Raw genomic sequence first — 25000 nt, 5'->3', positions numbered from 1 at the left:
GCCAGCCTTACACTTCACACAAACACAGCATGCGATCGATAGCAGCTGGCCACGTGCTTCCCAAGCCCAGGCGAACGTTGCCATGCGACGGCGCCTTCTTGCACACAAACTGCATGGCTAGCTGTGTGTGAGCGCGCCACTCTGCTGTGATGTCGTCGCCACCTCGGAAGTTCTCCGCAATGGGGAACTTGGCGGGCAGGTGCTGCTTCAGGGCCAGCAGGACCAGAATGGTGGCAAACAGGTTGCAGATGTCCTCGTATGCCTTGTGACCTGCATATGCGGTTGAGAAACACCACCAGCACCAGCACCACCATCAACAACAACACACTGCAGTCAGCAATCAAAATATCACACTGACTCAAGCAGGCCCACCGGTCCGGCTGGTCAGGTTATACCGGACCAACTTTTCGGCCACCAACACAGTGATGTGTCCTACTGTGGAGGGCATAATATACTCGCCATATCATACACAATGTATGAACGCCGGCCATGATACTAGCGGACTAATCAAAAACTGCTTCCGGAGCTCCTGGACTCCGATGGTGGTGAGGCATGCAGGCAATACAACTACAATACAACTACATTACAACTACATTACAACTACATTACAGCTCAGGCGCGTAGCACCGCCGTTGGAGGTGATCTGGGGTGTCCCACGGGAAATTTTTGAAATTATTTTATTAAGGGTGCAAAATCCTGCATTCTGGGCACTTCTGGGCGAAAAAGTGGTCCGGCCAAAGCCGGACCGGCCGGACCGGCTGCTACGCCCCTGCAACTACATGATGAACTACATGATGCAGTCGTCTTGTACTACAACTGCTAGCACGTGTAGATGACTGTGATGTGAAACTGCCATGTGAATGCTCAAATTGACAATCCTATGTTGCCGCCACATGGCATAGGAACGGTGAGGTGGCGTCAACTTGTTATGTTAGTTAGCAGAGGCAGCCGGTGATTATCAGTTGCCATGGGTACAGCTACATGAAAGCAGCAACACACAGGTTGGGAGATACAGCAGTACTGCATTTCCCCGGAAATACTACCATATTTCCCCGTAAGTTAGTACGTACTAACTTTCGAAATTAGCAGCCACATGAGTACTAACTTTCGGGGGTGGTAATATCTTTCGGGGAGTACTTTTTTATCGGGGATAAATGACACGCAGTGGGAAGCCTGCGCAACTCCAGTGTCCGTGCATATGATGTATGTACTGTACGGTGTCTGTACATGTGGGACGGGCAGCCTTGCAAGCTGTTGAATGGTGTAATCCCAGCACAAGTTGCTATGTCTAACATGGCTGTTTGCTATCATCGCTTCCGCGATGGGCAGGTCTGAGGTCTGAGGACGGGTACGAACTTACTATCTTTCGGGGTGATAACCTCGGCAGTGGAAAGTGTATTTGTTATAGGGGGTACTAAGTCATTGGGGAGAACTAACTTACGGGGAAATACGGTAGTATGACACACACCTGCGTAGAAGTCACACATGTCCATTTCAGGTCTGTCATAGCATTATCTTTCGACGTGTTTCCTTGCACAGTAAGTCATATTCAATTGAAATTCACACACTTCCCTGGCCTTAAAACTAATACTTAGCATATTCACACACTCCTCCCCCCCCCCCCCTCCCTCCCTTGAAACTTAGCATACTCACACACTTCCCTGGCCTTGAACCTTAGTATAGTCACGCACTTCCCTGGCCTTGAAACTTAGCATAGAAGGCATGACTTGCATTCGGGGAAGTACGGTATAATCAACTTTTACTACAGTGGCATGAGGTGCCAAAGACCGTTTATTCATGTGTAAGAATGTCCAGGCTGGACTGGCTTGTCTGCATTTGAAAAACCCATGTCAGGCTGGAATTGCCAGGCCTATGAACTTTTTGAAAAAGATTAAATCAAACTCGGAGGCAACACAGAGAAGTGACAGAAGCAGCCAGACTTTTGCCATACAAACACTAAGTACAAGCACACGTGGTTCTGATTCTAAGAACATTTCGGCTGGAGTTTTGAAATTGTAAAAGGATATCTTCCCTACGTCTTACACTTTTGCATGACCGTGGCCTTTAGGTGCTAACAACATACACCACACCATACTAGTACAATTATTACTAGCACTGCACAGTGCATCTGCTGCAGACAGTCACTTCTCTGCATACTATTACTAGCACTGCACAGTGCATCTGCTGCAGACAGTCACTTCTCTGCATACTATTACTAGCACTGCACAGTGCATCTACTGCAGACAGTCACTTCTCTGCATACTATTACTAGCACTGCACAGTGCATCTACTGCAGACAGTCACTTCTCTGCATACTATTACTAGCACTGCACAGTGCATCTGCTGCAGACAGTCACTTCTCTGCATACTATTACTAGCACTGCACAGTGCATCTGCTGCAGACAGTCACTTCTCTGCATACTATTACTAGCACTGCACAGTGCATCTGCTGCAGACAGTCACTTCTCTGCATACTACTACTAGTACTAGCACTGCACAGTGCATCTGCTGCAGACAGTCACTTCTCTGCTACGTCAGGGAGGTGTCGAGAATGGCTTGATTGTCTCTCCCGCAGTAGGAACTTGTAAAATGTCAACGCAGCAAAGCGTGATTGAACACCTGCCAATGATGGCAAATACATCACGATAGATTCATAATCGGTATCGGTGCAATGGAGCACTGGCCATACTAGTGTAGGTCACAACATGCCTGGTTGCCCGTTGGTCTCCACAAACTATCAACTTGGGCCAGGGAGGGACGGACGTTTGTGTAAAATCAACCAGCAAGCTGTTTACCGTACATGTCCTGCCCTAAGATCCCATACTGCAGAGCCAACAATCACTGGTCATGCTTGATGAGCAGCAATGCAATCGAACACGATCACTTTTCCAATCACTGCAACGCCACTGCATTCTTCCTTCAAGTAGCCCGGGCACGATTTCAGATGGGGCAATTCACGTGCACAGGTGTTAATATTTCCCAGGAATGGAGGTAACATCGCTTTGCCTTAGCTGTGCTTTACAATGACTGCAGTGATGTCTAGGTGAGAGTGGATAGGGGAGGGACAAGTGGCAATTCTGAACAGACACTTTTACATGTTAGAGTGCTTTTAAAGACAACTACAACACCCTGTAGATAGATAGATAGAGAGGGAGAGAAAGAGATCGAGAGATAGATAGAGAGATAGATAGATAGAGAGAGAGAGAGAGAGAGAGAGAGAGAGAGAGAGGGAGGGGGGGGAGAGAGAGAGAGAGAGAGAGAGAGAGAGAGAGAGAGAGAGTAAGTTACATTTATAAAGACAGGTAAGTCTAACAAAGAGGACTGAGACTTCTACAACAGGGTTTTACGCCTGAAAGCAGGTGCCTGATTTAACAAGCAGGTTGTCAGTCTAGATTTTATGTGCAGATGGAGAAAAAAATGCGCAGAATTTTTGTAGTGAGATGAAAAGCAGAAATAATAAGAAATAATAAGAAAAGATGAAATGAAAGCCTGCTCACAACCCCGCCCAGCCTTGCGAACTGGGTATGGTGGATTAAGAACCCGGTTCAACGCTCGAGCAAGCGCTCTCCACTCAAGGTGTTCACAGCAACTGATAGGAACTCATATGGGGAAATTATAGAAAAGAAATAATAAGATAAAGAGAATAAATTTCAACGCACCGAGAGAGAGAGAGAGAGAGAGAGAGAGAGAGAGAGAGAGAGAGAGAGAGAGAGAGAGAGAGAGAGAGAGAGAGAGAGAGGGAGAGAGAGAGAGAGAGAGAGAGAGAGAGAGAGAGAGAGAGAGAGAGAGAGAGAGAGAGAGAGAGAGATAGAGAGAGAGATAGATAGAGAGAGAGAGAGAGAGAGAGAGAGAGAGAGAGAGAGAGAGAGAGAGAGAGAGAGAGAGAGAGAGAGAGAGAGAGAGAGAGGGAGAGAGAGGGAGGGAGAAGAGGGAGGGAGAGAGAGAGAGAGAGAGAGAGAGAGAGAGAGAGAGAGAGAGAGAGAGAAAGAGAGAGATAGATAGAGAGAGAGAGACAGAGAAAGAAAGAAAGAGAGATAGATAGAGAGAGAGAGAGAGAGAGAGAGAGAGAGAGAGAGAGAAAGAAAGAGAAAGAAAGAGAGAGAGAGAGAGAGAGAGAGAGAGAGAGAGAGAGCGAGAGCGAGAGGAGAGAGAGAGAGAGAGAGAGAGAGAGAGAGAGAGAGAGAGAGAGAGAGAGAGAGAGAGAGAGAGAGAGAGAGAGAGAGAGAGAGAGAGAGAGAGAGAACGTGAGCTGAACTCACGCATTGCATCAGGATAGGCTGGCTCATAACTTACCAAGAGACCTGACACCAGCTTGATGCAGTATGGCTATCAGTGACTTGCTGCTTATTCCCAACACAGCATCAAGCTCACCAGACTTGAAAGACCAGTTACCATCCTGCAGGCAGAGGACAAAAATCACCACCCACACACATGCTTGTTAGCATCAACAGAAGCCATATTGACTACCATAAAAGTCCGTAAATAAGTACGTATTTACTTTCGAATTTAGTGACCACACCCGTACTAACTTTCGGGCGGGTACTGACTTTCGGGCACGAACTAACTTTCGGACCTGACTTGTTCGTAGTGGAGAAGTCATTTTCATGTCGATGTACATGCTACGTGCTGCATGTGCGCATCGTACCGGTACTTATTTCGGGCAGTATGTTTATCGGGCTTGACTTGACTTCAACAGACAGAGCCAAAAGAATGAAAGGGGGTATTTCTTTCGGGCAGGTACATATTTACGGACTTTTACGGTAGTGGCTAGGGGTTGACGATGTGTGTCTTTCTCAACCTGGAACCCCAAAATGAGCGCAGCCTCCCAGGCCGCTGCAGGGCCACCGGAACCGGTCCGGTTGGTCAGGTTATTACCGGACCAACTTTGTGGCCATCAACGGATTCAACGCATGTATACTGCTAAGGAGGTTATTATGTTCCCACACACACACACACACACACACACACACACACACACACTGTATATCAAACACAATGTTCCCACACACACACACACTGTATATCAAACACAATGTACGAAAAGCTTTGGTACGACCGGACCAATTGAATACTGCTTCCGGTGGTCCTGCGCTGAAGTACATACTTGTACGAATCCAAATATTTGTGAAAGAGCTGTTGATCAGTGCTGCTTGGCAAGCTTCAGTGACCGTCTGTTATTCAATGAGCTAGTTTAGTAGCTTTCCTCTGCAGCATACCATTTCTCTTGATCCCTGCAGCCTGCTACCCACTCATGCCCTGCCATTTCTCTTGATCCGCTGCAGCCTGCTACCCACTTGTGCCCTGCCATTTCTCCTGCTACTAATGACAGAATTGTCTAAGGCGAGAAGCGTGAAGTGCCATGCTCTGGGGTGCTAGACACCGGTGTTAGTGCTTCCCCTTGGTGGTATGTCTGTCGCTTTTCCTACAGTCCATTTCAAAAATATAGACGCGTGGTATTTTGGAAATATTTCAAATTTGGCTGGAGCTTTTGGAGAATGGTTTTCGGAATATTGCTCAGGTCCTTCCCACAATTCTCTCATATCGATTTTTAAGCGATCGGATAACAAACGCCCAATTTGGAAATATTTATGTACAAAGTGATCACAGATTTTATGTGGTATAGATGCTGCCCAAACAGTTTTTTGAAATCACGCATCTATTTTTGAAACGCACTGTAGGATCATCATAAAATATGACAGCCACGTGGCAAGCTCATTTCCCCCCGACTCATTTCCCGGCATTGCACAATTTATATCGGCTCTTTTACTGGACTTGGGTAATTATTTTTAACTATAGTAAAGAAAAAAAAGAACGTCAGTACCGTCGGTCAGTGTTGTGCAATGTCATCGCATGAGCTGATTGTTTAGTAACTGGTGGTGTTAGTGGACAGTATAGCGTAACTTTTAGTTTCTTGGTCCTTTTTTTCTTTACTATAAATTTATCCTTGGCTCTCCATCCGAGTCAATTATTTTATCTCGCTTGGTTTTGACATTCTGTATCACAGTTTGTGGTTCTCCCAAATAAAGGTACTCATTTCCCCAGGATGTGTTCTTGTGCACCAGGTATCACGTGTGTCCTTGTGTCCCCCGGTATTACTGGCCCAGATCAGAGATGAAAAGCAAGAATGCAGACATGCATCTACCCAAACCACACATATCCCACACAGGGGCGTAGCACCCGCTACGACTGGTACGACCATGGCCGTACCACTTTTCGAAAAGTGTGGTCCGTCCGGAATGTGCAAAACCGTAATAAAAAAATCAGGATCCATCGATATGCATATGCGCATCAGACTTTGACCTTTTTCTAGACTCGTACTCGTAGATCTACTCGTAGATCTGTTATGCATCAGCAGTCGTACTGAGTAGTCTACGTACTCGACTCGACTGCACACGTACACTGCGCCAGAAGTGTGCCAGAAGTTCCCAGAACGCAGGATTTTGTGTCTTTTTTACAAAAATTTTACGGGGGAGGTCCCCCGGACCCCCCCTCCAACACGGCCTTTGGCCGCACCGACCTTTGGTCGTACCACTTCCAAAACCCCTCCTACGCCCCTGCCACATGCACAGCCATCCACTCAACCACCCGCCCGTTCACCTAGTAGTAGAAGCACACTACAATCCGTACCGTCTGCTGTAGTGCAAAGATGCCGCTGAGAGACACTACTCGCACACTGGCCAGTCCATGCTTCTCCTCTTTTTCCTCTTCCGATTCATCCTGTAAACAAGGAGCACGAAAGAGAGCAGTGGTATATGATTATGTGTGTGTGTGTGTGTGTGTGTGTGTGTGTGTGTGTGTGTGTGTGTGTGTGTGAGAGAGAGAGAGAGAGAGAGAGAGTGTGTGTGTGTGTGCGTGTGTGTGTGCGTGCGTGCGTGCGTGTGTGTGTGTGTGTGTGCGTGTGTGTGTGCGCGCACACATGCGTGTGTGGACGAGTGCAGAGAGAGAAAGAGACATGTACATTTCGTAATTACAGCGCAAGACACACAGCAAGTCACTACTTTCAAAGATGATGGTCAAAGACAGGCTAACACTGTCATGACTTGCCGGTGTGATGCTACTACTGCTGCTGCTACTGTTGCTGTTGCTACTGCTGATGATGGTGCTGCTACTGCTGCTGTTGCTACTGCTGCTGTTGCTGCTACTGCTGCTGTTGCTACTGCTGCTGTTGCTGCTACTGCTGCTGTTGCTACTGCTGCTGTTGCTGCTACTGCTGCTGTTGCTACTGCTGCTGTTGCTGCTACTGCTGCTGTTGCTACTGCTGCTGTTGCTGCTACTGCTGCTGTTGCTACTGCTGCTGTTGCTACTGCTGATGATGGTGCTGCTACTGCTGCTGCTGCTACTGTTGCTGTTGCTACTGCTGATGATGGTGCTGCTACTGCTGCTGCTGCAACTGTTGCTGCTGCTACTGCTGATGATGGTGCTGCTACTGTTGCTGTTGCTGTTCGACCCTACGGGTATACGTGTGCTGACCAATGGTGTTCGCTATCTTGGTGGGGCCATTGGTGAGAAGGAATTCGTACAGGAGAGCCTGTGTCGTCATGTTTCCGTATGGTGCAGGGAGGTCGGTACTCTCTCCACTCTGGCGGAAACCCAGCCACATGCTGCTTATTCTGTCTTCTCCCGTGGATTGAGGTCGCGTTGGCGCTACCATATGTGCTCACATGGCTTGCCGGAGCCGGATGCTTTTGGCAGGCTAGATAATGTGATTGACAACAATTTGATACCAGCAATCACTGGTCGGAAGAACATGTCCACCGTTGAGCGGAGTCTCATCGGCTTGCCTGTTAAGTCCGGTGGTCTCTCAATTCCTGCCATTGGGCCTCATGCAGTGCATCAGTGGACCTCCAGTATGGCCTCGGCACGGCCGGTGATTGATTTGCTTCGTCGCCCTGATGCTAACATTGCTCCGGCTGATTTGCAGGCGGAGGTAATGGCGTTGCGAAATGCCGAACGTCGGAGAATGGCTACTGCGGCTAAGGAGGCTCAGGTTGCTTTGCGTCCTGAGCTCAGCCCATGTCAGCGAGTGCTGTTGGAGATTACTGCTGATGCTGGCGTGTCTAGTTGGCTAACGGCTGAGCCTCTGGCTGTGAACGGCTTTGCGCTAAATAAAGCATGCTTCCGGGATGGTCTCGCCCTGCGCTATGGCTGGGGTATTGATGGCCTCCCACCAACTTGTGTGTGTGGTAGAGACATGTCTGTCGACCATGCATTGACATGCCCTACAGGAGGCTACCCAAGTCTGCGACATAATGAGCTTCGTGATGTGCTGGTGGAGGTGATGACTTCTGCCATCCCGAATGTTCAAACAGAGCCACCGCTTTTGCCGTTGGATGGTGAACAACTTCACGGCGCTACCGCTAATCGTGCTGCAGAGGCTCGATTGGATATCCGTGCAAGGGGCTTTTGGTCGCCACAGCAAGATGCATTCTTTGATGTGAGGGTTACTCACCCCTCGGCGTCTTTGCTGTCGCGACAGGAAGTCCTTGCACAGATTTCCCGGAATGAACATCAGAAGAAGCAGGCCTATCTTCAGCGTGTTGTCGATGTCGAGAGGGGGTCATTCACTCCGCTCGTATTTTCGACAAACGGCGTATGTGGTACGGAGTGCTCTTGTGCATTGAAGAACATTGTTCAGCTGGTGGTTAACAAGCATAGTGACCTTCCAGTACGCTGTTGTGATGGCACAGCTACGCTGCAAAATTGCATTTGTTTTGCTGAGGTGGTCAATCACGTGCCTCCGTGGTTGCAGAGCGTCTTACTTGCGGAAGAGAATAGGCCCATCTTTTCTCGACCGATGTCGCCTTCTGTCCATGTAACCGCCTTCGGTATTCATATGTTGGCCTATTTAACATTGGCATGCTCTGCGGATTTGTAGGCATGCTAGGCAATTTAAATATTATCCTGCAAAGTATTTTGTAGGTGCGTGACTACTACGTCATGTACTACAATTGGTACATGACTTAATAATAGCCGTCTGGCATGGTACAATAACCTTTTTTTTCTTTTTTCTTTTTTTTAATGGCTTTCTCTTCTTCCTCGAATGGTTTACAAACTGTTGCTGCTGCTGCTGCTACTTACATTACTCTCATCCATCACAAAGAACCCAGTTGGCGGTGACGCTTCAATATCCTCTGTGCAACGACCACACACAAGAACGTACACGTCCACACGACCGCACATCCGGCCACACGCACAAGCCCGCACACGCACACGCGCACGCACACACCACACGTAAACATACACACACACACACACAAACACAAGTAAACATGTGTGTCTGCTTGCGTATACAGTATGTACAAATGAAGCTCCACTGCAAGAACAAAATGAACAGAGAACGAGAGTGAAGATGAAGTAGCGCAGGCAAAGCGTAGAAGATACTGACCATCCAGTGCACTCTACTCTCTAAGCGTAGAAGACACTGACCATCCAGTACACTCTACTCTCTAGCAGCAAGTAAGCCAGGAAACACATGCTACGTGCTAGCACATGCCACGTGCTGCCAAGCTAGATAACAGCATCAACCTTGGTATGGTGATAGGAAGACGCAAGTTAGCCACCGGCTTCCCACGTTTAACACACACGCACGCAGACAGACAGGCAGACAGACACATACACAGACACAGACACATACACACAGCCACATACACAGACACATACACAGACAGATAGAGAGACAGACAGACGGACAGACGGACAGACAAACGAACAGACAGACAGACACATACATACACACACACACACTTGTACTTGTTGCTCACTGCCAAAACTGGTCACGTGGGTCTCCCCGGGAGAGGGGAGAGAGACTCAAAAGGAATCTTGGAAAGATGACTCGCTATTGAACCGCCCGACGGCCGACACCCCCTGAAATCCCCGAACACTCTGGGTGGACTTGAAAATGATCCCACTTATGGGTTCACCACACCTCAGTAAGAGGGTGAGGACAAGGTACAGAAAAAGGATTGACGGCATCAGGGTATCCGTCCTGGGATCCAACTGCAGTTACCCCTGTCCCCAGTGAAGGTAATACTTGCTACTAGTGTGGGTGGCTAAATCAGAGTGGATCTGATAAAAGCTTCACTAGCACCATTGACTACACAAGAGTTAATCTAGTCAGAAGCAGTCCTTGGTTAACAGGTATGTATACTTCAAATTAAAAGTATACGAACCCTGGAACCAACAAAGGTGGCAGGTACAACAATACACCTTCAAGCAGTCGAGCCTGGTGGCAACAGACCCAACACAATCAGGCATAAGTGTACCCACCAACCGAACTACTGTATAAGCAGAAATATTCGTCTGGAATTTAATTTCGTCTTTTTCGTCCAAGGAGCTTTTGGACTAAATTAAATGCCGGACGAATGTCGATTTGTCCAGGTTTTCAATACACTCTTATGATCCATGGACGAAATTTACAGCCGGACGAACTCCCTTTCTTTGGAGTTGGACGAAATTATTGACCGGCGAAATTTTCCGCCTGTACAGTAGCTGGCAATCAACATACACACACACGCATGCACGCACGCGCGCGCGCGCGTGCACACACACACGCGCACACACACACACACGCACACACACACACACACACCATTGGACGCCCATTGGACGCCCATCGCATCCTTCTGATAGTGATGCTACGGCAGAAGCCATAGCAGCTTGTGCTGGGATTGCACCATTCAACAGCTTGCAAGGCTGAAGAATTGACCACCACTATTCAGCCTGGTCTACACCACACAGCTATGAAGTGGCTTTTTCTGGCCAGTGAATCCCTACACACACGCACGCACGCACGCACGCACGCACGCACGCACACACACACACACACACACACGACACAGAGCATGCACATGTACACATACTCTCTTGGAGAATACATGTACTAACTGATGTCACGACGCCTTCTAAACGTTCTAAGTTGTGCAAACAAAACCATTCTATCAAGCCAGGGCTTACTCTTTTTACGGAGCATGGACGATTTCAATGAAGACAGAAGAGAGGCACGTCCACTTCCGCTGTTTGTTGCCTTCAGATCCCTGGCTCCTGTTAATGCTATAGGTTGCTGTGCCGCCTGGCTTTGCTAAGCACAGCAAGAACACATAGGAAGGGAACAAACACCTGCTGCCATCAAGCGCTCATCTCTCCGATCGTCGACATGGGGAGCAAGTACCCACTGTACGATAAGCATGTTGCAAGTTAAAAAATATCGCCATGAGTTTCACAGGCCTACCAATCACAACCTACTGCCGTTGCATAACTGCCCGGAATTGTGGAGTGCAATCTCTCTCTCTCTCTCTCTCTCTCTCTCTCTCTCTCTCTCTCTCTCTCTCTCTCTCTCTCTCTCTCTCTCTCTCACGCACGCACGCACGCACGCACACACACACACACACACGTGCACACGCATGCACTAACACATGTGCATATCGAGAAGAAAAGCTTACGTTCTGAAAGGTGTAAAAGTCGGCTGGTGTATCCTCTTCTACTGCTGCTGCAAGAAAAGGAAATGAACAACAGAGAACACCGATGGAAGCAAGAAAACACATTGGTCAGTCATTACATGTACAATGGTGGGTATAGTTGAGCATGCAATCAAGTATACTCATACCTCGGTTATCCGGACCCCGAAGTTACGGGCACTTCGGTCTACCGGGCACCCCTTGGGCGGGTTCCAGTGGTAATATTACTACCCTTCTGTCACGTTTTGTGGAAATAGCAGGCGCGTACGCAGGGGGGAGTTTCCCGTTGCCCGGAAACCCCCCAAATGTTCCAAACGAGCAACGTTTTGGGCATTTTTTGGTAGGGTGCACGATCGATCTGGCAAGAATGCAAAACTTCAACAGACCGTAACTCAGTCAAATCTCGCTCAAATTCAGCGATCCAAAAATCCAGATCGAATAGAAAATTCTCAGCTGTCGGTTGGAACAATTTTCGAAGCGCTGCGAGCAATGTCTCTTGGGATAAATCATTCGTAAGTTGAGCCGCGATCTCGGGAATTTCAAAAGCGCGCAGTGCGATTTGAGTATCGAGAATTTGAGACTTTCCGTCATGCTGACTTGCTCAAATTTGCAGTGGCTTCACTTCTGATATTATCAAGAGTACACAGCAAAAAAATCGAAACTCTGCTATCAAGAAAAACGAAATCGCGGGAGCAGGACGCATTTGGGCCTTTGAGGCATTTTTCCCACCGTCGCTGCACTCTACCGCTATAGCATAGCGCTGGATATGTACATGACTGTACTGTGTCCTGGCTATCATGGTCGACCTCATTCTCTCCCGGGTACCTTTCCACTTCCAGAAAGCCCAAGAGAATGAAGATTGAGTGAGTACAGTGGAACTGAAGTTATGATCCAAAGAACACGAAAAAAATGCATAATTTTGAAAATTTCCTAGGGCTTTTTTAGAAAGGGTTAAAACTCATTCACGGTTTGGGATTCGGTTGGAAATCCCCCTAGAGGTGACCCTGCGTACGCGCCTGAATAGTGATGTCATATGCCATATCTACGGCATTTCCTCGTCAAAATGTACTAGTACATGTATGTGATTCGGAGTTACGGACATTTCAAAGTTACGGGCAGTGCTCGGTCCCGGACCGTCCGGATAAGTGAGGCACGAGCGTACATAGCTACATGTTACACAGTGCTGCCAAATAATCTTCACCCAAATATTAATTGGGAAACCTTCTCCAAACAGCCAATGGTCAATCTTCCACGCGATATGCTACGGGGTGAAATTGCACCCACATATTATGTTATGGGGCGAGGTTGCACACACGGCATGTCATGATGAGACTGCAAACACATGGCATGCAGACCTATGACTGTATTCAACCTTTTTCTGCAATACACATACACGCACGCACGCACGCACCCACACACACACATACGATGATACAATCTTCATTGGTTTGAGGGAAAGATGCAAACGGGAAAAGTCTGAAGAAGAAAAATGACTGACACCACCAGGACTCGAACCAGGCACATTGGCTTGAGGCCAGCGATGCTCTCACCGCTGAGCTACGGTGTAGCTGTCATCCCAGATACAATCCCTGGGGTGTCTAACCTTTCTCTCGAAATCGGAACAAAGATCATTTCCGGATCGGCTTTTGGACAAAGAGTGAATTGAACCGGACGCTTAGGCAGCACTGCGAATACAGTAAAATCTGGTTTAAGCGACCACCCCACGTGCAAGCAAAAGCGGTCGTTAAGGCCAGGTGGTCTTTAAAACCAGGTCCTATACATCCGTGGCATATCGGATCGTGTACATACATGTGCATGGTTGTACTTCCATTGTACTCGTATTGACAGGCGTGGAGCATAGAATACTTTCGTGCAGGCAAAGAACACCTCACTCAAGTGTATACAGGCATCCTGCACTGTCACCTGTCACTTCTGTTGACTGCATGCACTTGCTTCAGAGCGCACTTCAAGTCAGCCCTGCCAGTCAAGATGGCACTTTTGGCTGGTTTTGGTCGCTGTGTGCAGGTCCAATACGGCACTTGGTACACTAAAGGGAAGTCGCTGGTCGCGCAAGGCAGGTGGTCGCTGTATCCAGTGCAGTTTCTGTGTACAACTGTCCTGCGTGGAAAAACGGTCGTTAAAAGCAGGTGGTAGCTAAAACCAGAGGTCGCTTACACCAGGTTTTACTGCAGTCTCATTAGCATCTGTTCATGGCGATACAATGCGTGCAAGACTGTGTGTTCTTCCGGCGCGGTGCAGGGGATCACCTTTCCCTGCTGCGTATTTGCCATTGTATTTTTGCAGCACCAGGGCACCAGCGTCAGGTCCCCAGCACACGTGTGCTACGTCATCAGGCTATCAAGTCGTAGCGGTGCTTGTCCGCCCTGGCCTGTTTACCATGCTGACATGCCATAACGCTGGCATATTGTCAAGAGCAGTTCATAGTGTGAGGGGTTGGGTGCAACGTTAAACGCATGGAGAAACCCCTCTCCCATGGAGCAACTCCTCCCCCGTGGTATACAAGTAGTGCACCGACAAGGAGTACAAAATAGTACATGCGGCTTCAAGCAGCCTTAGCTCACCCTTCTGCAGACGTTTTCCTTTCTTTATCGATTCCAAAAGAGAGGAGCGCGAATCCCCTGATGATGGTGCCGCCTTCTTCTTCTTGGACACTTCCATCGGCATTGCTGCCATTGAACATGCTCGTCGTGGTGGTAGTGCTGGCGGTACTGCTGGTGCTTGTGCTGCTCGTGTTTTCGCAACCGCAGGCTGAAGACAATCCCCGTCGAAAAGACCATACCCCATATCATCATCTGAGTCTATTCAGAACAGCGAGAAGACAAATACACATACAAACATGCACACACGTACACATGCAGGTACATACGCACATACAAACACACACACGAGCACACGTAGCAAAAGTCCATTCAATGCAACTTTGCGACCGGTTGCGATTCAACGTTTTGAATGTGTCGCCAGAACCACAATGCGCTTTTGGAACCCAACAAATTTGAGAGAATAAGCATAGGGAATAGTCTAGACATCCCATGTCTAGATTAAAGCAAGGCACATTGAGCAGCCAAGGCTGTTGCTGCTGCTGATGATTCTGTACTTGCAAATCGTACTGCCTGCAAAGAAATGCCGCCCCATTGGTGCTCTCAGAGCTGTAGACTGTGCAGCGACGTCCCTTTGAACGATGTTTCTGCTTTCGTCAGCCCGCACAGGTTCGAATCCTGTTCACTGCGCCATGTAATATTTAGATCAGACATGCACATAGCTATACTGGGGGGGGGATTACTGGCATTAAAGTAAAACAGTGTGAAGTATGAACACTCGAGAGCAAAAAGCAAGAACTGGCTGCTCAGCAATCAGTCCTGGCATGTGCAGGCTTGCATGTATCCACAAGCAGTATAATAGTGACGTCATGTGACGTGATCGTAACAATAATCGTGGGACTGTTGTAGCATCTGTGGGCGAGACCTGAGGCAGAACAGAGCGTGCAGGTGCAGTGCGGGTGATGATGATTGACGAGGTGGGGCATGGTGGAATAAGCGGTCACGTGCTCATGCGTACACCAGTCACCTGGTCACCGCACCTGCAGGCTACAACTTTCACACCAAGGTTGGAGTGACTGAAACGCGCCCAAACAGGCTGTAAGCTGTACCCTGCAGGCACGGTAACGAGGTGACTGGTGTACGCATGAACATGTGACCGCTTATTCAACCATGTTCGATCGGGAATAAGAGCCAAACGCTGCATCGCAGCCTTCTTGGACCAAAACCAGTCGACTCAGCGTCCACAAGACTACAATATACGGGCCAATCGCGGTCATCCGTGCTTTTATAAGAGCGAAATGGTGCTTTTAGTGACATTTTGCATACAAATCCCCATCTAGTAGGGCACAGTCACTTAGTTTCGGTGCAAGTGGCGAGTTTGATTGGGAATAAAGGAGGAAGGGAGCATCTCAGCTTCCTCAGACCAAGACCATTCGGCTCAGCATCCCGAAGACTACAACTGGTGAAAGTTTGATTTTAGGCTATACTTCCCTTTTAAAGAGTTTGGCTAGTCCCCGGTCGCTGTAGATAAAGTACACTCGGACGTCTCTTATCCGGGCACCTTGGGACCGGGCACTGCCCGTATCTCAGATTTGCCCGTTTCTCAGAATAACTCATCTACCATGTATCATATCACTTTTTGAAGAAGTTTATTTGGAACGTATTGCACATGTTCAGGATACAAAAGGAACCCATTGGTAAAATGTGTGGATTACATAGGTTGGCAGTGAAAAATAAGCACTTCCGAATACGGAAAAAGTTCAAAACCCCCAAATTCGAAGCATTTTTGCCATAGGAACTCAAGCTAAAGGTGCCCGGTAGAGAGACGTGCCCGTATCTGAGGCGTCCGGATAAGAGGCGTTTGAGTGTAGACAGTGGAGTCATGTTCACTACTCTTGTGAGTCATATTTCCCTTTCTCAACAAAGAAAACATGTACTGGTACAGCAGATCCCTCCGTCCGTTCAAGAACAACTACGGTAGATCGACACTCGAGCAGAGTGTGCTCGCGTTTCCAAATGAATATCAATCGAATATTCGAATATTCCTTGCAACCCTAGTCTTATTGATAGCTCACGTAGCTACAGTATAAAAGGGGCTTTGCGATCCCCTTTTCGGTACCTATAACGAGCTACATCTTGGGTTTCTATGCAGCTCAGCTAGCTGTGGAGAAAGGAAAGTCGTACAGATCAAAGTACTAGCATACGGGAGGCACCGAAAAAGTTTCTGAAATGCGTAGCTTCTAGTTGTACACCGTACATTTTCTGCAGAGTACATGATCCGGAAAAAAGTCAGTGACTGGTGTACGCATGAACATGTGACCGCTTATTCAACCATGTTCGATCGGGAATAAGAGCCAAACGCTGCATCGCAGCCTTCTTGGACCAAAACCAGTCGACTCAGCGTCCACAAGACTACAATATACGGGCCAATCGCGGTCATCCGTGCTTTTATAAGAGCGAAATGGTGCTTTTAGTGACATTTTGCATACAAATCCCCATCTAGTAGGGCACAGTCACTTAGTTTCGGTGCAAGTGGCGAGTTTGATTGGGAATAAAGGAGGAAGGGAGCATCTCAGCTTCCTCAGACCAAGACCATTCGGCTCAGCATCCCGAAGACTACAACTGGTGAAAGTTTGATTTTAGGCTATACTTCCCTTTTAAAGAGTTTGGCTAGTCCCCGGTCGCTGTAGATAAAGTACACTCGGACGTCTCTTATCCGGGCACCTTGGGACCGGGCACTGCCCGTATCTCAGATTTGCCCGTTTCTCAGAATAACTCATCTACCATGTATCATATCACTTTTTGAAGAAGTTTATTTGGAACGTATTGCACATGTTCAGGATACAAAAGGAACCCATTGGTAAAATGTGTGGATTACATAGGTTGGCAGTGAAAAATAAGCACTTCCGAATACGGAAAAAGTTCAAAACCCCCAAATTCGAAGCATTTTTGCCATAGGAACTCAAGCTAAAGGTGCCCGGTAGAGAGACGTGCCCGTATCTGAGGCGTCCGGATAAGAGGCGTTTGAGTGTAGACAGTGGAGTCATGTTCACTACTCTTGTGAGTCATATTTCCCTTTCTCAACAAAGAAAACATGTACTGGTACAGCAGATCCCTCCGTCCGTTCAAGAACAACTACGGTAGATCGACACTCGAGCAGAGTGTGCTCGCGTCTCCAAATGAATATCAATCGAATATTCGAATATTCCTTGCAACCCTAGTCTTATTGATAGCTCACGTAGCTACAGTATAAAAGGGGCTTTGCGATCCCCTTTTCGGTACCTATAACGAGCTACATCTTGGGTTTCTATGCAGCTCAGCTAGCTGTGGAGAAAGGAAAGTCGTACAGATCAAAGTACTAGCATACGGGAGGCACCGAAAAAGTTTCTGAAATGCGTAGCTTCTAGTTGTACACCGTACATTTTCTGCAGAGTACATGATCCGGAAAAAAGTCAAATTATGATTGAACGGGCTTCAAACTCTGACAGGGCCCTTGGCAGGAACGTCGCTGATTGGCCGTCTCCTAGACAACGAGACTGACCTGGTTCTAAACAATGTGCTAGCACGTCCATTGAACAACGAGAACAGGTTAAAATGAGGGACGGGTTGAAATGACGGACGAGCTACAGACAAACCAGCTGCAACTACTGCAACCTACCGTCATCATCATCGAAATCATCACCATCCTCGTCGTCGTCACAGGCCATTCTACGGCGGCTTACTGTGTAGGAATGTAAGCACAGGAGAAGCAGAGTGAACAATACAGATTAGCACATAATTATACATGTGTGTGTACTGAGAAAGATATAACTAGGGAGAGAAATAGAGTCTGAGAGACAGATATATTGGTAGACATACATACATACATACATGCATGCATGCATGCATGCATGCATGCATGCAGGCAGGCAGGCAGAGGAGAGAATGTGTGACAGAGAAGAAAAGAGCGGTGTACTGAGAAAGAGATGGAGATAACAATGCTGATATTACAGCGCAAACCCTATGAACAATGCTGGTATTACAGCGCAAACCCTATGAACAATGCTGGTATTACAGCGCAAACCCTATGAACAATGCTGGTATTACAGCGCAAACCCTATGAACAATGCTGGTATTACAGCGCAAACCCTATGAACAATGCTGGTATTACAGTGCAAACCCTATGAACAATGCTGGTATTACAGTGCAAACCCTATGAACAATGCTGGTATTACAGCGCAAACCCTATGAACAATGCTGGTATTACAGTGCACACCCTATGAACAATGCCGGTATTACAGTGCACACCCTATGAACAATGCTGGTATTACAGCGCAAACCCTATGAACAATGCTGGTATTACAGTGCACACCCTATGAACAATGCTGGTATTACAGCGCAAACCCTATGAACAATGCTGGTATTACAGTGCACACCCTATGAATAGCTACTGCACTGGCATCTTTGCTGCGTTAGTCACTCACGTAAAGCAAACACTGCACTCTCCGCTTCCACAGGGGCTTTCTCCTTCTCCACAGCTTTGCTGCGCCAACCCAGCTCGCTCGATGACCACGTTTCTTGCGCTGCGGCAACAGACTTTCGTTGCAACGCAGGCCTTCCTTGCAACTCCGTCTGCCACGGAGGCAACTGGATGTCTTCCTCTTTCCGTCTCTCTGTCACTGCCACTTTGAGAGACGCCTTTGCTTTGCGAGCGGGGGCCATTGCTTTTGCCACAGGCTGTTGCGCCATACCAAGCAGTTGTGGCTGGGCAACTACCTCTTCGGCTACCTCCATCGAAACTCGTCGCATTCTTGATCGCGCTATTGGTGCTGGCATTCCTCCTGCTGGTGGTGCTGGCGGTGTCCGTGCACTTCGTGATCGCGCTATTGGTGCTGGCATTCCTCTTGCTGGTGGTGCTGGCGGTGTCCGTGCACTTCGTGATGCTGATGCACTTCGTGATGCTGATGCACGCAGTGGCATTGTTGGTGCCATGGACATGCGTGTGCGCTCGGACGATCTATTCGCCTCTTCCAGTGCTGCTAGTGGTGCACCAAGTGCTGCTCCTGCTGGTGGCGCTGGTGGCGGGGGTGGTGGAGGTGCACCAAATGCTGCTGCTGCTGGTGGCGGTGGTGGCGCTGGTGCACCAAATGCTGGTGGTGCTGCTGGTGGTGGACCACCTGGTGGTGGTGGTGCGCCATATGCTCGTGGTGCTGGTGGTGGTGGTGGTGGTGGGTGGGCACCAAACCCGAATCCTCCTCCTCCTCCTCCTCTTCCTCCTCCTCTAGTGATGACAGAATTGCGAAGGGATGCTGGTGCAGCTGATCCAAACAATCCACCTCCCCCCAGTGCACTAGCTGATGCTGGTGCAGCTGATCCAAACAATCCACCTCCCCCCAGTGCACTAGCTGATGCAGGTGCAGCTGATCCAAACAATCCACCTCCCTCCACTGCACTAATTGCACCTGCCAACGTCGCAGCAGCAGCGCTCTTCCCAGCAGCACGTTTACCAAAAGTAGATGCTGATCTAGCCAAATCATCACTTTTCAGCTCCAACGATTCAATTTCATAAGAATTGCTCAGTACTGGGGGACCACCAAAAGAAAATCCAGCATACTGTTGTTGAGGCTGTTGCTGCTGCTGCGGCACCTGCCGTCGAGATGCTGGTGTTGCTTTGTTGGCAGCGCTGATCTGTGATTCCGGCATTGCTGGTTTTGGTGGCAAGGCAAACGGGCTAGCCATGGTGAGAATTCCTCGTTTGGACTTAGCCTCATCGCCAACGTACGAGTCCTTCTGCCCCATACCAACCATGACTCCCTGAAGGCACACACACACACACGCATACATACACACACACACACACACGCACACGCACACACCCATGCACGCACACAAGCACACACGCATGCACGCACAGATGCACACGCGCATGCACACGCGCATACACACACACAGACACACAGACACACACAGACACACAGACACACACACACACACACACACACACACGCGCGCATACCAATGCAAACATGCACGTACACTCGCACACGCACACACTACACAATATACATATAATTATATCATGCATCAACATCCAAAGCACACATGCATGAATGAACACAGAAGCAAAACATGCCCACACATGGGCGTAGGAACCGGTCCGGCAGGCCCGGCGGTCGCCGGATCAATAACTTTCGAATTTTTTATTTTTATTTTTTACATTTCAACATTGTTGATGGCTTGTCGACTCTTGTACAGGTACCATGTTTTACATCGACAATACGGCGTATCATCAGCATGCATATTCTTATTTCTCATATTATTCTGTAGGATTAAAATATGGCCTCTTAGGCCCAATTTTCCAAAAAAAATGCCGCGGGAGGACCCCCGGACCCCCCTCTCACAAGTTCGCCGCACCAATATTAAACTGCTTCCTACGCCCCTGCCACACACATCTGTGCACACTCACACACCCCCACCCCCGTCCACACCCACCCACATGCCTGTGCACGCTGACACACCCACATGCATGCAAATATGTGCACACAGACACACGCAGACAGACAGACAGACAGACAGACAGACAGACAGACAGACAGACAGACAGACAGACAGACCGACAGACAGACAGACAGACAGACAGACAGACAGACAGACAGACAGGCAGGCAGACAGACAGACAGACAGACAGACAGACAGACAGACAGACAGACAGACAGACAGACACACAGATCGCACTGTGCTTGGGTCTCCGAGTTCAGCAATTTTACCTGGTGCCTGGGTCGACCGACCAATGTTGGAAAGACACTGCTGGGAGCATCCTCCCCTGCCATACCAGCCTGTAGTTGCAAGGAAAACAAGGCAAACACACAGTAGGGACAATATACGTCATTGCACCAAACGAGAGAGAGAGAGAGAGAGAGAGAGAGAGAGAGAGAGAGAGAGAGAGAGAGAGAGAGAGAGAGAGAGAGAGAGAGAGAGAGAGAGAGAGAGAGAGAGAGAGAGAGAGAGAGAGAGAGAGAGAGAGAGAGAGAGAGAGAGAGAGAGAGAGAGAGAGAGAGAGAGAGAGAGAGAGAGACAGAGACGTGAACATTGAGAGAGAGAGAGAGAGAGAGAGAGAGAGAGAGAGAGAGAGAGTGAGAGAGAGAGAGAGAGAGTGTGTGTGTGTGTGTGTGTGTGAGAGAGAGAGAGAGAGAGAGAGAGAGAGAGAGAGAGAGAGAGAGAGAGAGAGAGAGAGAGAGAGAGAGAGAGAGAGAGAGACAGAGAGATAGATAGAGAGAGAGAGAGAGAGAGAGAGAGAGAGAGAGAGAGAGAGACAGAGAGAGAGAGAGAGAGAGAGAGAGAGAGAGAGAGAGAGAGAGAGAGAGAGAGAGAGAGAGAGAGAGACAGAGAGAGACAGAGAGAGACAGAGAGAGACAGAGAGAGACAGAGAGAGAGACAGAGACGTGAACATTGGCATCATTCCAAAGACTGCGGCTTGGACTTGGATGGCAAGCACCTTCACCTGAAAGGATTTGCAAAATTCAACTGGAAATGGCCAAGTAGTAAGTCAAAGGTAATTAATTATTTTCAACTTGCTTTGGTGCAGTGCGCGTACTTAGTATGCTCTGACCATCCATTTTGCACGTGAGCGCAGTGTCACAACACCTCCACCACACCGCTGTTCCGTGTGCAAAGTTACGGCTAGGAATTTTACTAAATACAGAAAGCTAAAAAAATTCTCGAGGGCTAGTTTTGACTGTTCTACTGCAGAAGGTTTGACTGCGTGAAAAGTTAAAACACCTCTGCTGTCGTTTCGCTGACTTTCAATCTGCTTGGTGCTGTAAGAATACCAATGTACATGAGAATGCATTGAACAGGCGAACGTTACTCTGCAGCCACGCGATGGGATGTAGGCGTATGTGTACATGCACTTCATTCACAAACATGGACGCGAGACAGGATTATTCAATGTCATGTAAAGACTCGACTTTCAGGACAGATGTACATGGACGTGGATGCGTCTAGCAGCAGGTTAGTTGCAGGAAGTTGCAGTAGCAGCAGTAGTAATTCTAGCAATGTCATGAGCAGCAGCAGCCGCATCGGCACATGCCGGTACCGCCAGATTGAGCTTGCTCACATGGCGCTCAGCACCAATTCTTTGCAGCAGTACCATGTGAAGCAGCCATGACTGCAGTGACCATGGTAGTGGCAGCAGTGATGATGCAAGCAGCAGTAGGTGTAATGATGGGATAGATGACAGAAGCAGCATCAGCAGCAGCAGCAGCAGCATCAGCAGCAGCCTCAGCATCAGCAGCAGCATCAAGCAGCAGCAGCAGGATGAGAAAGAAGGAAATCAACATGACCTGACCTTGACTGTATCAAAGCCGACATCCAACACCATAGGCATAGCCTCGTCCATTGACAGCTCCTCCTCCATACAACATTCGGCCATAGAAATGAGATTTGCTTCTTCAAATTCTACTGGAAGTGGAGGTGGTGCCGGAATGCTACTGAAGCTTGAATAGTCCTCATCCATACCTCCGAGTTCGTCGCATGCAAGGTATATCTCACATTCTGAGGCATTGTCATCAGTTGATGCAAGGGAGGAGCATCTGCTTTGGCAGGAGAATATGAAAACAGGCGAACAAAGTAGAGTGCAGTGGCATTCAAGAATCCTGACCGGATCCATTTCAGTGTAGGGTTTTGCAAGCGCATGTCACAGCCAGCCCGGAGTCATGGCAAACGCCGACTTTCGGATCCACTTGCATCCAGTTTTCGTATGGATCCATGCACGTCTGGGTGGGTTTCCTTCACAGCACAGTGACACAACCACTAGTACAGTGGCACAACCACTAGTAGTGACTGACGTGGGCCCTCCCGGTCAGGGACCCACCCCGGTCAGGGACCCACCCCGGTCAGGGACCCACTCCGGTACAGGCAAAATTACACCTACGTGCGATACGAGGGGCCCACCCACCACACCCTATACTTCTCCATGGACCATGAGCAGAGTGGATCCAAAAGTCGGTACTGTAAAACATGTTATTTTCAGTGTAACTTTAATTTCGGTGATTTCGGTAGAGAAACCAGGCACCTAAATTTATATTACACCTAAAAGGCACTAGAGTATGCACTGTATGTGAAGGGGAAGCTGGTCACCTAATTTTACATTACACCTCAAACCTGGCAGGTCCCTGGCACCGAAATTTTAATGATAGCTTGCATACCGTCCTACCGGTAGGACCACGGGTCCTACCGGTAGGGCCCAAGAAATCGAGCTGCAAAAGTGCTTTTGGTTGAGAAATTTTTTGAAACAATTGTTGAGATGAGGTCTTTGTCAGGCAAAGTAATGGCGCAAAATGCAAGGCTATGTCCAGTGCATTGCGTATGCGCAATTTTATCGATTGTCAAAATGGCCGCACATAATCCTGTCGGTGCGCTAGCAACTCTGTCCAAAGTGAATTTTGACCATGGCACATCAATTGTGGTGAGGTCCTAATGTTTTTATTAGCTTGCCAAGGCCGTGGAATGCATAATACCATACTCTGTTTCCATGGTTACCATGGGTTGTTACCATGGAATTTCGTAGTATGCCTTGTGCGATCACGTCTAAAATTCATGGACTCCTTCATTAGCCCCTAACAGTTTAGGGTCAAGTTTTAGGTCAATGTTAGAACAGAGGCCATGCAGCATGTCTGTGTATGATGGTCCTACCGGTAGGTCCTCCGAGGTCTATGCAAGCTATCATTAATGCACCTAAAATTACATGTTTAAAAGGCACTAGAGTATGCACTGTATCAAGAGTACATAACCAAGAGTGTGCAACTGCCTGCACAACCTCTATGCTGTGCTGCGACGGCAGAACTTCACATCACGTGACATGGTTCAAAAGGTTATGCTGGCAAACAGTGCAAAGTGACCACAAGAGAGTTGTACCCAAAGCTGGGCTGCGTACAACCCAGTATCTATCATGCACTAGAGTGCACGGGTTCATCACGTGATGTGAAGTTCTGCCGTCGCAGACCCCATAGCTGGAGTTGCACACTCTTGGGTTATGTACTCTTGACTGTATGTGAAGGGGAAGCTGGTCACCTAATTTTACATTACACCTCAAAACTGGCAGGTCCCTGGCACCGAGATTTTAATGCACCTAAAATTACATGTTTTACAGTATTTGTCGTTAGATTTAGACTTTCAGCCTGACTAGGACATGCTGCAGCCTGACTAGGACATGCTGCAGCCTGACTAGGACATGCTGCAGCCTGACTAGGACATGCTGCCAGACGAGCATGCACGTCAAGACAAGTGGCACATGGCTGGGAGTGCAAACTGATGTATATACACTTGCACATGCATGCACACATGCACGCACACACACACACACACGCACACACACACACACACACACACACACACACACACACACACATGGATGCACACGCACGGATGCACACGCACGCACGCATGCACGTCCGTATGCACACGCATACAAACACGCATGCACGCACAGATGCACGCACGGATGCATACACGGATCCAGGCACGGATGCACACGCGGATGCACGCAATACACACACATGGTTGAAAAGTATCCTAGGCACCGCATAAACTTACGATGAGCTGTCCTGAAAATCTCTCAACTGCTGCATGATGACTGTTGACTGTTCGTAGGATGTTTCGTTTAGCGTGTCCAACTCACCTATACCGGCTGTTAGTTGTGGCAGCAGAATAATAACAACTATAATTGAAACGCCCTGTTAGAGAGCTCACATACCATCACTGTCCCAATGCGCTCAAGCAGGTATGACGCAAGGAAATATTCCATAACTCAAAACATTGTATGGCCAGGCCTCTTCCAAGATATTTTTCTTGGCGGCCAGGTAAAGTGCAAGATTGCTATACTGCATTTCAAAAACACAGACGCGTGAACTGGCACGGGAGTTCCTTATGGACTTCTAGCGTGCTCGCAAATTGGAGTTGAATGCACCAACTAGACACCACCATAGTTCGAAGAACTCTGGCCGTTAAGCA

General features: G+C 48.4%; 1 protein-coding gene across 3 annotated transcripts in view; it reads right to left on the bottom strand.

The window, feature by feature from the left end:
* The window catches only part of LOC135804915 (protein mono-ADP-ribosyltransferase PARP4-like), a 56545-nt gene that overhangs the window by 850 nt on the left and 30695 nt on the right, over positions 1–25000 (bottom strand). Inside the window, exons 36-47 of one of the 3 annotated variants that reach the window (XM_065318889.1) lie at positions 24584–24677; positions 22338–22584; positions 20758–20826; positions 18475–19804; positions 17670–17732; positions 14036–14272; positions 11439–11485; positions 10954–11077; positions 9079–9131; positions 6628–6717; positions 4294–4396; positions 1–270 (exon numbers count right to left, since the gene is read on the bottom strand). The exon at positions 1–270 is cut by the window's left edge and continues 850 nt beyond it. In XM_065318889.1, the coding sequence (XP_065174961.1) occupies positions 8–270; positions 4294–4396; positions 6628–6717; positions 9079–9131; positions 10954–11077; positions 11439–11485; positions 14036–14272; positions 17670–17732; positions 18475–19804; positions 20758–20826; positions 22338–22584; positions 24584–24677 (2720 nt within the window). In that variant the 3' untranslated portion in view covers positions 1–7. The remainder of the gene's footprint in view (positions 271–4293; positions 4397–6627; positions 6718–9078; positions 9132–10953; positions 11078–11438; positions 11486–14035; positions 14273–17669; positions 17733–18474; positions 19805–20757; positions 20827–22337; positions 22585–24583; positions 24678–25000) is intronic. The other 2 variants (XM_065318891.1, XM_065318890.1) reach the window with 2 other exon arrangements.

Source organism: Sycon ciliatum, chromosome 1, assembly GCF_964019385.1.
Source record: "Sycon ciliatum chromosome 1, ocSycCili1.1, whole genome shotgun sequence".
NCBI lineage: Eukaryota > Metazoa > Porifera > Calcarea > Leucosolenida > Sycettidae > Sycon > Sycon ciliatum.
The sequence above is the reverse complement of the archived record's forward strand: the minus strand, read 5'-3'. Positions and strand labels throughout refer to the sequence as shown.